At 52.4% G+C, this 13,763-nt stretch overlaps 1 protein-coding gene across 3 annotated transcripts in view; it reads right to left on the bottom strand.

Annotated features, from left to right (window-relative positions):
• Positions 1 to 7,975, bottom strand: part of MRC1 (mannose receptor C-type 1) — an 83,480-nt gene extending 75,505 nt beyond the window's left edge. The window contains exons 1-3 of one of the 3 annotated variants that reach the window (XM_064162327.1): positions 7,630 to 7,975; positions 3,526 to 3,927; positions 1,947 to 2,120 (exon numbers count right to left, since the gene is read on the bottom strand). In XM_064162327.1, the coding sequence (XP_064018397.1) occupies positions 1,947 to 2,120; positions 3,526 to 3,927; positions 7,630 to 7,687 (634 nt within the window). In that variant the 5' untranslated portion in view covers positions 7,688 to 7,975. The remainder of the gene's footprint in view (positions 1 to 1,946; positions 2,121 to 3,525; positions 3,928 to 7,629) is intronic. The other 2 variants (XM_064162326.1, XM_064162328.1) reach the window with 2 other exon arrangements.
• Between the last annotated feature and the right edge of the window lie 5,788 nt (positions 7,976 to 13,763).

Here is a 13,763-nt window from a genome sequence, read left to right as displayed (position 1 = left end):
CCTCCATGGTGCAGAGCTTCCTCCTGCTGTCTAACCTAACTCTGTCCTGTTCCAGTTCTAAACCATTGCCTCTCGTCCTGTCCCCACAGGCTCTTCTGAGCAGTCCCTCCCCAGCCTGCCTGTAGGTCATTTCCAATATCAAAAAGTATCTCTAAGGTTCCTCCAGAGCCTTCTCTTCTCAAGGATGGAAAACTCCAGTTCTCTCACAGCCTATCTTCATATGAGACTTGAGCACCTTTGGGGCCTCCTTTGAATCCTTTCCAGCAGGTCCATGTCCTTCTTGTGTTGTGGGCCCCACAGCTGGACTCAGCAGTGCAGGTGAGGTCTCAGCAGAGCATGGGGCAGGATCCCCGCTCTCCACCTCTGCCCACACTGCTCTGGATGCAGCCCAGGCTGCCCTTGGCCTTCTGTGCTGCCAGTGCCCAGTGCTGGCTCCTGTCCAGCATCTCCCCCACCAGCCTCCCCAAGTCCTTTTCTGCAGGACTCCTCTCAATCTCATCATCCCCCAGCCTGGATGGATATTGAGGATTGCCCCAGCCCAGGTGCAGGACCTTGCACTTTGCCTTCTTCAACCTCATGAGATTCTTCTCAGCCCACCTCTGGATGATTCCCATCCTTCAGAAAACACCAAACTGCTTTCTTCACATCAATGTCCAGGCATATTTCTCTCCTTAGCTCTGACTGTGGTCAGCTGGAGGTTTACAGCAAAGAACAATAACAAAGAAGGGAGAGGGAAAGGTGCCACCCTCCTTGGGGTGAGAAAAGCAGCAGCTTGCAGGCAAAATGCTTAGCACAGATCTTACAGAGGGGCAGAGACACTTTATTCTTGTTTAAAAGTATTCAAATCCCTGCAAGCATATTGCTCCAACTGATGAACACCAACACTGCTAAATCAAGGGCTATGTAGTCCTAACACTGCAGAGGGAACTCTGCACTCAGAGCAGGGACTTTGGAAATAAACAATTCTCACTGATTTTAAATACAGAGCTCCAAGAGAGCAGAGAGGTTTGGGGAGTACTGGGATTTAGTAAAACCTGACTGGAAGCTCTTCACTCTGCTCTGCTGAGACCTCATCTCCAATCCTGCCTCCAGTGCTGGTGTCCCCATCGCAAGAAGGACACAGTTGCTGGAGGGAATCCAGAGTATGCCACAAAGATGACCCAAGGGCTGGAGCACAGGCTGAAGGATCAGGGGCTGTTCAGCCTGGAGAGGAGAAGGCTCCAGGGGGACCTTACAGCTGCTTTCCAGTGCCTGAAGGGATCCTACAAGAAGGCTGCAGAGGGACTTTTCATGAGGGTGTCTAGAGACCGGCCAAGGGGAATGGTTTGAAGCTGAGGCAGAGCAGGATTAGACTGGAGCTGAGGAAGAAGTTCTTCAGTAGGAGAGTGCTGAGACTCTGGCACAGGCTGCCTGGGGAGCTTGTGGCTGCCTCTTTGCTGGGGCTCTTCAAGGCCAGGCTGGATGAGGCCTTGAGCAGCCAAGTCTAACTGAGAGGTGTCCCTGCCCATGGCAGGCAGGTTGGAGTGGATGATCTCTGAGGTCCTTTCCAACCTGAGCCTCTCCATGATGTTTAAAACACAGCTTACTCTCCCAGGTACTCTTCATTTTCAATTAAGCTCTATCCCAGCTGCCAATTCTGCTGCCCAAACCTCTACATGGCCTTTCACATTTTCCAATGTAACCTCTTTCCCCTTATTAGCTTTCTGTTTAAGCAAATTGTGTAACTACAGATTCCAGCAGATGCCTCCCACACTTTCACCTGGTCAGGGTTTTTTCCCATGCTGTATTTGCACAGTGGACTAGTTTCTAAAAGAAGAGGGGGCTGGAGATAGCAAAATGCACCATTTCAGGCTGTATCTTGCACAGTAAAGCACATGATAAGGAGATCAGTTTGTGCAGGCAGCAGAGCAACAGCACAGCAGAGTCATGAGCAGACAAAAACTTACATTTCAGTGGGCAAAATCCATACATCTTGTCTACATCAAAGTCTGAAGTGGTTCCACACCAGAACCAGCCATCAGATCTGCCAGCATCTGTGCAGTCAGCATACCACTTATCACCAAACTTGAAGGGGAAGACACAAGGTGCTCCATTGGCATTTCCTCTCACTGTGTAGGTATCTAAGGAGACACAACCAGTTCAAAAGGCATAAGCAGCAATAAGCATGGGAATCAGTTCAGATTTGTGATCACTGAGCTTGCCAGCTTAGTGTACAACCTGCACTAGAAAAGGGACACTGAGCACTTCACCCTCTGAGCTGATCCTATGCCCACAGCAGGGCACGTTTGTATTGCTTCAGGAGAGCACTGACCAGAGCTGACTGAGCTGGAACAGGAACACTCCTCTGCTAAATTTTACTGCATAACAATCCAAAGTGTCAACTGCTCACAGTTAAGCCTTTTCCTTGTTAAGCACAAGCAGCTGCTGATTCTTCCTTCACTGACCCACTGAGCTGGTGGCCATGGAAAAGGCAGAAACTTGACAGATGCACACCCCAGAGTGACTCCAGCGTCTCATGCTCAGACAGAATTGCCACTGGCAGCTGAAGATCCTTTGTGTTTCATCAGAAGCCTGACTCTGTGAAACTGATCAGAGCAACTGACCAACTAAGTGGAGCAGTTTGCTGTGTGTGCACATGGAATGCACGGGGAAGGGAAGCACTGGTGAGAAGGCACCCAGAGGAACACCGCCTGGCAGACTATTGCGGCAGAGGCATGCCAGGGGCTCACAGAGCTTCGAGCACACCAAGGAGGAAGGAATGGCATCCCCCTGCCTCCTTTCACCTGGTCTGCTTTGCTCTTTTACTCTGGCCAAGGACAAGTCATGTCACAAGCCGGTGTGTAAACCACACCAAAGGCATCCATCCCTCCCTCTGTGACCATTTCTGGTTATCCCAGAAACCCAACTGGTGAGCCAAAGGTATTCCCAGGAAGTTCCCATCAGTGTCTGTACATCTGCTTGTATGTATCAGACACAACTCCCTTCAAACTGAAGCGGTTAAAATGTCTTCTTTCTTGTCTACCACTTCAGTGCCAACTGGGAGACTCACTTCAAACATCTAGGAGCTGAGCATCTTCAGCAGACTGGAGCTGAAGATATCAAGAGCGTAATTAATGTTTAGTCCCTAAGGAAAAGAGACATCTACAGCCTATAGGCTTCCACTGAACCTTTCTGTGCCCATGGAAATAGTAACAGCTACCACTAACTGTTGGGCCATGAGTAGCTATATGAAACCATAACTACTTGACTATATTAATGGCTGCAAGAACTGCTAGAGCCATTTCCCCCCCCCCCCCCCCAATACAAATGCTGACCATGCTTGGTGAATTACCTACCAGGAGTTTGCCAGTTCAGGCAGGAAAGCAAACCGAACCCCGCAAAACACACGGGCTGGAGGACAGCTGATTTCAGCAGCAGTCACACTCAGCAGCAAGAGGCAGGCAATTCTCCTATGCTTCTCAATAGTGCAGCCAGACAGGTAGAGAAATGAATTTGAAATGCAGAAACAAATGCACAGCACATTACCTTCATAGCCTCGAGAGCACAGATCGTCTGTGGTGCCGTAGACCTTCCACCTACTCCACAAACCAGATCCCTTGTACAGCATAATATTCCTCTCCTGTCTGTTTCCATAGTTGAAAAACAGATCTTCCCCTTGGATTGCAAAGAGAGTCTCATTTCTGCATTCCCAGCGCTGGAGTTCACTGCCCTTGTTGCAGGGGTAGAGGGTGATGGGGACCCAGTCTTTCTTCGAAGGCACTCCCAAGCACAGTTTGAACGCTACACTCATCAGCTGGTGATCTGAGACCCACCTGAATTTCTGTGACTCACTCTCTTGGACACAAGGAGCAGTTGTCACTGAGTTAGAGCTCTGAGCCAGCACACAGCGCTTGTGGTCTTCATTGTAGATTAAGAAGATGCTAGGATCTGTAAGGCAAAGCACACTGCAGTCACTCAGTCTGAAGCAAACTTATGGAACTGAATGAAAGATGAATCTGGACATGACTCTTGGGGTTAAAATCTCAGCCTCTGCTCAGCAGAGGGCAGTACAGTGGTCCTGTGACCTACACCTGCTAAAGTGGCTGTAGAATGCAGCTGCTTGAGGCATGAGGACATTTCAGCTGTTTTGTTGAGGTGCAATCAGCTGCCCTCCAAAGTGCAAGGCAGCAGCTGTGCAGGTCTAGTGTCTGTGTGCTTCAAAGCACAGGTTAAACTGAAGGGAAAAGACACCCTCATGGCATGCCAGTTGCTGGCAGATTCTGGCACTCTGCACCCCAGCAGCTCCTTCATCCTGGCTCCCAGGTGTGAGGAAACAACAACAACCACTGGGGAGGCCTCACTGCTGTCTACAACTGCCTGAAGGGACATTGTGGAGAGGCTGCTGCTGGGCTCTGCTCACAGGTAACTGAAGACAGAACAAGGGGGAATGGCATCAAGCTGAGGCTGGGGAGGTTTAGATTGAACATTAGGAAAAAGTTTTTCAGGCAGAGAGTGGTCAGGCACTGGAATGAGCTGCCCAGGGAGGTGCTGGAGTCACCCAGCCTGGCTGTATTTCAGGGTGGTTTGGATGTGGTGCTTGGGGCTATGGTTTAAGGTGAATCTTGTAGAACAGGGATTTAGGCTGGGCTTGGTGATCCTGAGGGGCTTTGCCAACCTGCATGTTTCTGTGATTCTGTGATTCTTCAGGCTCCACTCCCCTGCAATGGGGAATTCAGTTCCAGGAGCTCTCCTAAAAACCTTCAAGTCTCAGCTGAGAGGGTTCTTGGTTTTCTAACCTTTGCACACAAGACCCTTGTGGGGTAGAAGAGCACAGTCCTTACTCAGCTGCACTCATCGGTGCTTGCTTTCTCCTTTCCTCCAGCTTTCCATTAAAATGAAATCCTGTGCCTGTGCCATCACCAGGGATGCCTCCCAATGACTTAGGAGAGTCCAGCAGCTCTTCAGACCTCCCAAAGCTGCTCCTCTCTCTTAGCAAAGAGCACTTCACAACCTGCATTTTCATGGGTTCAAGGTTTATCCCAAAACTGCAACCACTAGAAAAGTCTCTAGCATCTCTTAGACTTGGAGTGCAACATTTCTGAGCTGGTTTTGCCCCAAGACTGGGAATTTCTCCTTCCTAATCCCCTTGGGATACCTTTTAGCACAGTAACTTACTGGTTCTTTCTGGTATTAGATCACAATGCAAAAGGTGCACACAAAAAGAAAGGGTGCACGAGGTCTCAAAACTCCTATTTTAACTGGGACCAGAAACTGTGATTCAGTCTGGGAACTGAAGCTAATTGATACATTATTTATTTTCAATTCAGCAAATGAAATTTACAGCAGAGGAACATTTAAGGCTAATCACAGAGAACTTCCCCTTCTCTGCTGAGGCTCCAGTGTGGAAATTATCATATTTTCTGCAGGAGGACAACCTGGGAACAAATAATCTCTCTCTCAGAGAAAGAGCTGACCTAGACTGATCTCATCTATGGTTCAGTTTCCTTCTCCTATCCTTTGGCTTCCAGTTCACTGGGAGGCAGTGTGAAACTGATGAGCACAGGATCCAGAAATTGTTGCCTTTTGCCAACCTGCCTTGCCCACACACAATACAAGGAAATGTATAATTATCACTGCTGCTGATAACTTTTTTTATCCTGCTTTTCTAGGAGCTTTCAGCACTGTGTTATTGTAAACTGATATGTGCAGTGCTTGCAAGTCTCCTCTTCCTGAAACCTCAGTTAAAGGTCTGGGGCAAGAGATGTCAGACATTTTCACATCTGGGGAAAACACTGCCTGAGCTTCCAAACTGCTAGAACTGTAGCTATGGCCTGAAATATCACTTCATATTTGATGCAGCTTATGGTGTTAACAGAGGATGCTATGCACATGAGGTGCTCTGAAGCCAAAAGCCTGGATTGTTGCACCCAAGCCTGAATGGGTGCAGAGTTTTACCTTCAAGAAACGAGGTAAGAAAGCTGAACAAAATGGTCTGGATATTGAAATGAGCAAACAAAAATTGTTATTAAGCCCAACAAGACAAATCTTTGGCCCTCTGCTATTGTGACTATACCTTTACAAAGCCTTAGCAGCAACACAGTTGCTTCCACAAGGGCCTCTGATAGGGTAAGAGAGGGGTGAGCAGCTAAGGAACAACAGCCCTGCAGGCACTGCAAATAAACTGGCATCAAAACAGGACAGAGCAGGAGAGAATGTGCAGGAGCAAAGGTGGCAGAGACTGCAGCTTCAAGGCTTCCTTCCCCTCAGAGCTGCTCCTACCTCAGTGTTCACGCAGCAGACTCCATGCTCCTGCTCTGCTTTACAGCTTTGCTGCTGTGCTGGTCCTGCCTGCTTGGACACCAAAGGGATACCCACACAGCACTTCTGCGTGAGTTACCGCTCCAGGAGACTATGAAACAAGCCAGCTACCTGCACAGCACTTCCTATGCCCAGGCAGCTCCTCTCTGTGAACACACCACAGTGTGAGCATGAGCACCTCAGGCTGGGGAGTTTGAATCACACCACTTTCTAACAGATTCATTCTTTTGAAGATTACTCCTGGAAAGAGGTTCTTTAAAACGCAGAGGAACGTCCAAGCCACTGGAACCAACTTGACCTGACTGCTGTAACCCATGCAGGGAGATCCACCATCTTCTCCATCAGCTACCCTAAGCAGATCCTAACAGAGCATTTCTCATAGGCTTTCACTTTTCTCCATGCACCACACTGACTATTTGCCTGTCTCTGTCCCCAGTTTCCATCTGAAGCACTGTGCCATTTGCAGTAAAGCCTCACTGGCCAAGTGTCTTTATGTCCAGCACACCAAGGCAGCTTTCCACTCTGCAGCATCTGCAAACGCTCACAGACTGCCAGTGGCATTCAGAAGTAACTCATGAAGCCAGTCAAGTGCCACCAGAGTTAAACACCAATGGAGAACACCAGCAGAGCACCCCAAAGTCCAGAGGCAAGAGAGGGAACAGCGCTGAGGCAGCAGGCAGGGAGGGTGACTGTCTTCAGTGCTGCTACTTACACCAAGCAAGAAAGGTTACAAAGCTGTGCTTCAGCAGACCTCAAAGTGGAGGCTGAGGATGCTGAGCGAGACACAAGAGTTTCCCTGTGCCCTGCCAAACAGGCAGCTCTCGGGGCCAGGGGCTGCCAGATGCAGCTTCCAGCAAGAAAGGCTCTCACAGCTCCCATCCATGCCCACACCTCAGCTACCCTAACGGCCCCACAGAAGCCATCAGCCAAAAGCAGGTCCCCAGGCCAAGGGAAGAGCCCTGGGAGAGAGGCAGAGCCCCAGTGCCAGGCCCCTCTGCAGACGGAGGTGCGGAGAGGCAGCTGGGTGACCCATCCGGACCGAGTTCCCGGAGCAGCAGGGAAACTGAGGCACCAGCAGCGCCAGCCGTGCTGGGCACCCGCAGTGCCACCCGCTCAGAAGGGCTGCCCCATGGGGCAGCTTCAGCCACGCCGCAGCGAGGGCTGCCGGTGAGGGGCGGCAGGCAGCAGGGCCCGGCGGGGCGAAGGCGGCCGCGGGCTTCGCCCCCGCTCCGGGCGCGTCTCAGCTCACGGCTCCAGCCAGGCTGGGCTCGATGCTGGCCGCAGCCCTGCTCCTCTCCCGCCCCGTCCCGCACGGCCCGCACGGGCACTCACCCAGCAGCGGCAGCACCCGCGGCAGGAGCGCCAGCAGCAGCAGCAGGGCGGCAGCCATGGCCCGGCGCCGAGCGCGTCCCGCCGGGCAGCTCCGGCACTGGCGCAGGGCTGGGGTCGGGGAAAGCTCTGCGCTGGGAATGATAAGGAAATATCCTGTCACATGAGGCACGCTGCAACAACAGGAATTCGCGCGTCAAACTTTGCCTTCCTAAGCTGATTTTGCCCCCCTCGGCGGAGGGCAGAGCCTCCTCCCGGGCACACGCAGGTGACAGAGCGGCGACAGCTGCCGTGGAGGTGCCGAGCTGCTGGGGCTGTGTCCTCCTTGCGAGCCTGCCGGCGCTGCATGTGGCTCCGGAGCCGCGCAGGGCAGTCCCCTTGGCCTCCGCACCAACGCCCACCGAGAGCGGCTGGGCTCTGCCGGCTCCCGGGGCTGTGGGAGCAGCAGGGACCTACTCTCGGGGCAGCGGGATTTGGGTTGCTCCCTCCGGCGCCCATCACTCCTCCCTCGGGTGCGATCAGCCTGCTCCGACCAGCGCCGGGGAGGGAGCGCAGGAGGGCTGCCAGGGCTGCAGCCGGAGCGGAGCGCAGAGACAGAAGGGGACACACCGGCTCCAGGGAGGGCTTTCCTGAGCTCCGACAGATTTAACTCAGCCCATTTATCTCTCTGCTCTCCTGGCTGCGGCGGCTGTGTCTGCTGCTGCAGGACTGAAGTCCTGCTCCTGAATCACAGCGTGGGAGCAGGCTGCCCAGGGGGCTTGTGGAGCCTTCTCCGGAGATACTCAAAACCTGACTGCATGTGGTCCTCTGTGATCTGGTGCAGGTGATCTGCTCCGGCAGGGGGGGGGGACAATGAATTTTCGAGCTGCTCTCCAGCCCCTGACATTCTGTGAGCAGCAGAACCTGCCTCCTGAGCTGAGTCTACAGGAGCTGGAGCACCTGGGTGGCACGAAGCAGTCTTTCAGTGAAGGTGCCTCTAAAGCACCTGCCTTGAGGATTTTATGGCTGCTTGCTGGGTGGGACATCTCCCCGTGTGCTTCTGTGGGGCAGCAGGATGCTACTCAGGCCTTAGAGGCTGTGAGCAACGCATTGCCTGAAGGGTCCCACGTGGATTGGAGGCCTTGCTGCTGTGCTACAGAGTGGCTTTTGTGCCATGTGGGACTAACTGAGCACTGCGACCAACACGACTGTGCCAAGCATCAAAGCTTTGAAGCTCTCAGCAAGCCTCCTTTCTGGAAGTTCTGAGTGAAAAAGCAGAGCACATCCAGGGAAAGGCCACAGAGAGATTGCTGTGGAAGGAGACTTGACTGCAGACTGCAGAGGGGGTTGGACTGGATGACCTTTGGAGGTCTCTTCTAACCCAAACCAGGGCTAAGGAGAAGATTTTCTCTCTTTTGTGACAAAAGGGTTCAGCAAAGTCTCCGGCTGCAGGGATTTGTTGGCCAATCATTACCAGAAGCCCAAGCTGGTAAGTACCTACTGAGGAGATCCCTGTCCCAGACAGACCTGTGTTCATAGCTCGCACTGCCACTGGCACCTGGAACAGAAAGGCCTGAACGCCTCTGGAACAGGCTGGACCTTCTCTGCTCCTGGCACATCCATACTTGCATCTGGTGACCCTTTCTGGCAGAACTTGCTGCAGTCCTGACTTTGACAGTCAACAGGAAGATGGAAATTGCAGTCTAAATGAAATCACATCCAGGCCTGAAGGATCATCTGCTCATTTTGTTTATGTCCAAGACAAACAACTGGATCATTTTCCACTCTTTCACATCTGCACCCACGATGGGGCTTGATGTTTCTCAGGTGGCACTGAGTGGTTTTCTGCACTTTTCTGATGTATGGGAGGTCAGATACAACCAACACACACTCAAGAACAAGATCTGCATCCTTTGTGTCCTCACCATTATCACAGCATCTATACTGCAGTGATCAGAGAGCCCTAGAATCCTTCCAGTTGGCAAAGTCTTTTAATCTCATCCAGTCCAAGCATTCTCTAAGTCTGCCAAGGCTGGTGCTGAACCATGGCCCTCAGCACCACATCTCTGCCTCATGGAATGTCCAGAACGCACTTCTGGTGCTCACAGCTACAAGTGGCTGTCAGCTGCATGGGAAAAAGCCACAGGAAACCATACAATCACAGAATGGGTTGGGTTGGAAGGACCTCCAAAGGCCACCAACTCCAATCCCTCTGCACTCAACAGGGACATCCTGCACTAGATCAGGTTGCCCAGAGCTTTATGTCCAGCGATGGATCCCAGATCACCTCCCTGGGCAACCTGTTGCAGGGTTCCAGCAGCCTCCTGCTGCAGAACTTGTTCCTCACAGCCAATCTCCATCTGCTCTGCTCTACTTTGCAGCCATTGCCCTCATCCTGTTCCTGAAGCCCTTTGCAAACAGTCTCTCTGCAGCCTGCTTGTAGCCCCTTCAGGTCCTGGCAGGTTGCTCTTAGGTCTGCTGTATAGGGTTAACACTCCAGGGGGAGTAACCCTGAACCTGACCCTAGGGGTCACACTCCAGGTGATGGTTAGCCCACTCCCCCCACTCCTGTGCTATAAGAGAGAGGAGCTTCCTGCTCCTTGCTCTCTCTCGCTTTGCTCCCTCTCGACACACACACACACTGCATACCAGCACACCCCGTGGCAGCCACAAGGCAGAGCCACCAGCACACCACTCGGGTTGTATTTATCCCTTCTTGTATTTTGCTGTTTTCCCTTTCCTACCCTTTGTAAACTTCCCTACCTCCAGTACCTTTTCTAAGTTATTGTTAAACTTTTCCTCTTAACTTCCAAATCGAGTGAGATTGATTTATTTGGGTGTGCTTACCTCTCTCTCTCCCTATATCTAATCCCTATCTTGGGAAAGGCAGGGGAAGAGGGGAGGGCACTCTATAAATTGTTATTGGGTCTATCAAATTTATTAGAGTCTCTGGGAACTTGCATTAGAACCCAAGACATCTGCTTGGAGCCTTCTGTTCTCTAGGCTGCCCAGCCTGTCCCCATAGCAGAGCTGCTCCAACTCCCCAGTCGTCTTTGTGGCCTCCTCTGGACTCTCTCCACCAGGTCCGTGTCCTTCCTGTGCTTAAGGCTCCAGAGCTGGATGCAGCAGTGCAGGTGAGGTCTCAGCAGAGCAGAGGGACAGGATCCCCTCTCTCCATCTCTGGCCACACTGCACTGGATGCAGCCCAGGCTGCCCTTGGCCATCTGTGCTGCCAGCTCACACTGCCTGCTCCTGTCCAGCTTCTCCCCCACCAGCACCCCCAAGTCCTTTTCCTGAGGGCTGATTTCCATTCCTTCCTCCCCCAGCCTGTATGGACAGTGAGGATTGTTCTGGCCCAGGTGCAGAACACTGCACTTGCTCTTGTTGAACCTCATGAGGTTTACCTGTGCCCACTTCTCCAGCCTGTCCAGGCCCCTCTGAATGCCATCCCATCCCTATGGCACAGTGACAGCATCACTCAGCTTGGTGCCATCTGCACACTTGCCAATGGTGCCTCTGTCCCACTGTCTATAGCAGTGATAAAAGCATTGAACAGTACAGCCCCCGGTACAGACCCATGAGGGACACCAATTGGCACTGCTTATTTTCCCAGGAACTATGAAGTTAAACTCCCAGATGAGTTTGAAAAAGGCAGATATTATTTCCAACCAGGATACTGTCCCTGATGCCAGTCAGCCAAATGCCACAGAAGTTTAAAAACCTGCTAACTGCAAGTCCATGAAGTGCTATGCACAGCAGAGGCTTTTCCACATTAGGCAGGAATACTGCAGTGTCAGATGTCTGGAATGGAAATAGTCAAATGTCCTATATCCAGAACATTGGCTGCTTGGAATGAAGTACAGCTCTGGGCCCTGGTGAGGGACTTCTTAGGATGTCAGGTAGGACTGGGGGCAATGGAGCAAAACGAAAAGTGGGTAGATTCAGATTGGATATTAGGAAGAAGTTCTTCACCCATGAGGGTGGTGAGACACTGGCACAGGTTGCCCTGGGAGGTGTTGGAAGCCTCATCCCTGGATGTTTTTAAGGCCAGGCTGCATGTGGCTCTGGGCAACCTGATCTAGTGTGAGGTATCCCTGCCCATACAGAGGGCTTGGAACTGGATGATCCTTGAGGTCCCTTCCAGCCCCTGATAATTCTGTGATTCTGTGACTTTGAGAAGTCTGAGAACAGCTCCAAAGTTCACAGATTTGGATTGCATTGGGTTGGAAGGGAGCCTCAAAGGTCATCTTGTCCAACCCCCCCTCAGTCAGCAGGGACACTTCCAGCTACATCAGGCTGCCCAGGGACACAGCAAGTCTGATCCTGAATGCCTCCAGGGACAGAGCCTCAACATCCCTGAGCAATCTGTACTAAGTGAAGCTATTAAGCAGTGCAGCAACGTGGTCAGCACTCACAGAGCTGCCCAAAGAACCTGCCTGCTGAAATCTGCTCTGTGACCCAGTGCTGAAATGACAGACTGGAGCCAGCAGCAGCCTGCTGTAAGCTCAGCTCTCTCTGGTAGCGTTTGCAGCAGAAATGCCCAGGTAGGAGGAAGCAGAGAGGTTAGATCCCCTTTTCCTCTCCTTTTGGGAAGGGTTAGGAGGAACCAGAGACTCTCAGGCTGCCTCAAAGCCGAGCTGCCCCCCTTGCACATGTCAGGAACACAGGCAGCTCCTGGGCCAGCTGATTCCCATTACAGAAACCATTGCAAATCCTGCAATTCCAGCAAGCTGTCTGGTGGCACTGCCACAGACTAAACAGGCATTGTCTTGGGAATGTTTATGGATACTGGCTTTGTAACAGCTGAAAGGGACACAGTGCAGATTCCCAGGAATCACCAAAGGATTTTGAACCCAGGGAAAGACCATTCCAGTGATGTGCAACCAGAACTAGAATCCAGAGCCCCTGGAACTGAAGGCCAACTCTGGTGGCAGGTGGTGCAGCCACTGCATGCTTTGCTTCACCAAGTTAAGGTCTGCTGAGCTAGCAGGCTGTGGGGTGAGCCAGTGCTTATAGTAGAGATGAGATGGTGACGCTCCTCGTGGTGCAGCTGCTCTGCAGAGGGAGCAGTGAAGTGCAGCCCTGGCAGCAGGAAACAGCAGAGAACAGCAGGAAGCCAAACTCCAGCATGGTTCTGAAAACCATGTAAAAGACAAACACCAGGCAGCAGCACCCACTCTGGGCCCCAGCCTAAGCAGGTCCTGCTCCACACATGCCTCAGAGCACCACACCACTTGCTGTGGGTACCACCTCCACTGCACCAGCAGTGGGGCTCAGATGTGGGCATCAACAGCACTGTTGATGAGCCTGAAATGCTCTCCTGCTTGCTCTGACAACACAGTCCTGGGCCTCCTCCCTTGCTGAACAGCAGTGGTCCTGCCACCAGCAGGGCCTTCACCCCCTGTTCTCACAAGGGTGCAGGCTGTTACTGGACTCCAGCTTTGGCAGGCATTTCTGCAGATGGATGAGACATCTCCGAGGAGCCAAACTGAAGCCCCACATTGCACACAGGACAGAACATGCAGTGCAAGGTGTGAGGTGCCCCCTGCTCTGCTGCCCAGAGCTGCTCCACACACAGGTACTGCACTTCTCACCAGGAGCCTGTGCCAGCCACCGGCTCTGTCCCCCTGCATCCAGGCTCCTCTGCTTTGCCCCCTGCTGCCTTCATGACCTCCTGTCCCAGCAAGATCCTGACCCCAGCATCTCTCATCACCTTCCGACCTGCCCTTCCCAGCTAGATCCTGGTGGAGTTCCCATGTTTTGCTCAAGCCAGCCCATAGCAGCCCACAGCTTACTCCAGAACTTTACCTAATACCAGCTTAATGTCTTAACAAAACCAAGAAGATTCCATGCTCTGATAGGATTTCCCCAAGTTTTCAAAGCCAAGCACACAGTGCAAATGATTTTCTTACATGAATACCTCCTTTACAGCCTCTGCCTGGTTTTGCATTGCCAGCATCATACTGACCTCCTCACCAGGCAGATTCGGGCAGCCCTGAGCCCTGCCTGGCCTTGGCCAGCACTCCCTGGACTGAGTTCCCTCCAGACTTCAGGGAGGGTTAGGTTGGATGTTAGGAAGCACTTCCCCGTGGAAAGGGGAATTAGACAGTGCCCAGGGAGGCGTTGGGGTGCGGGCATTGCACCTGGGATAAGGTGAC

The sequence above is a fragment of the Pogoniulus pusillus genome, chromosome 23 (assembly GCF_015220805.1).
Source record: "Pogoniulus pusillus isolate bPogPus1 chromosome 23, bPogPus1.pri, whole genome shotgun sequence".
In the NCBI taxonomy this organism is placed as follows: domain Eukaryota; kingdom Metazoa; phylum Chordata; class Aves; order Piciformes; family Lybiidae; genus Pogoniulus; species Pogoniulus pusillus.
This window is presented reverse-complemented; position numbering and strand designations above follow the sequence as displayed.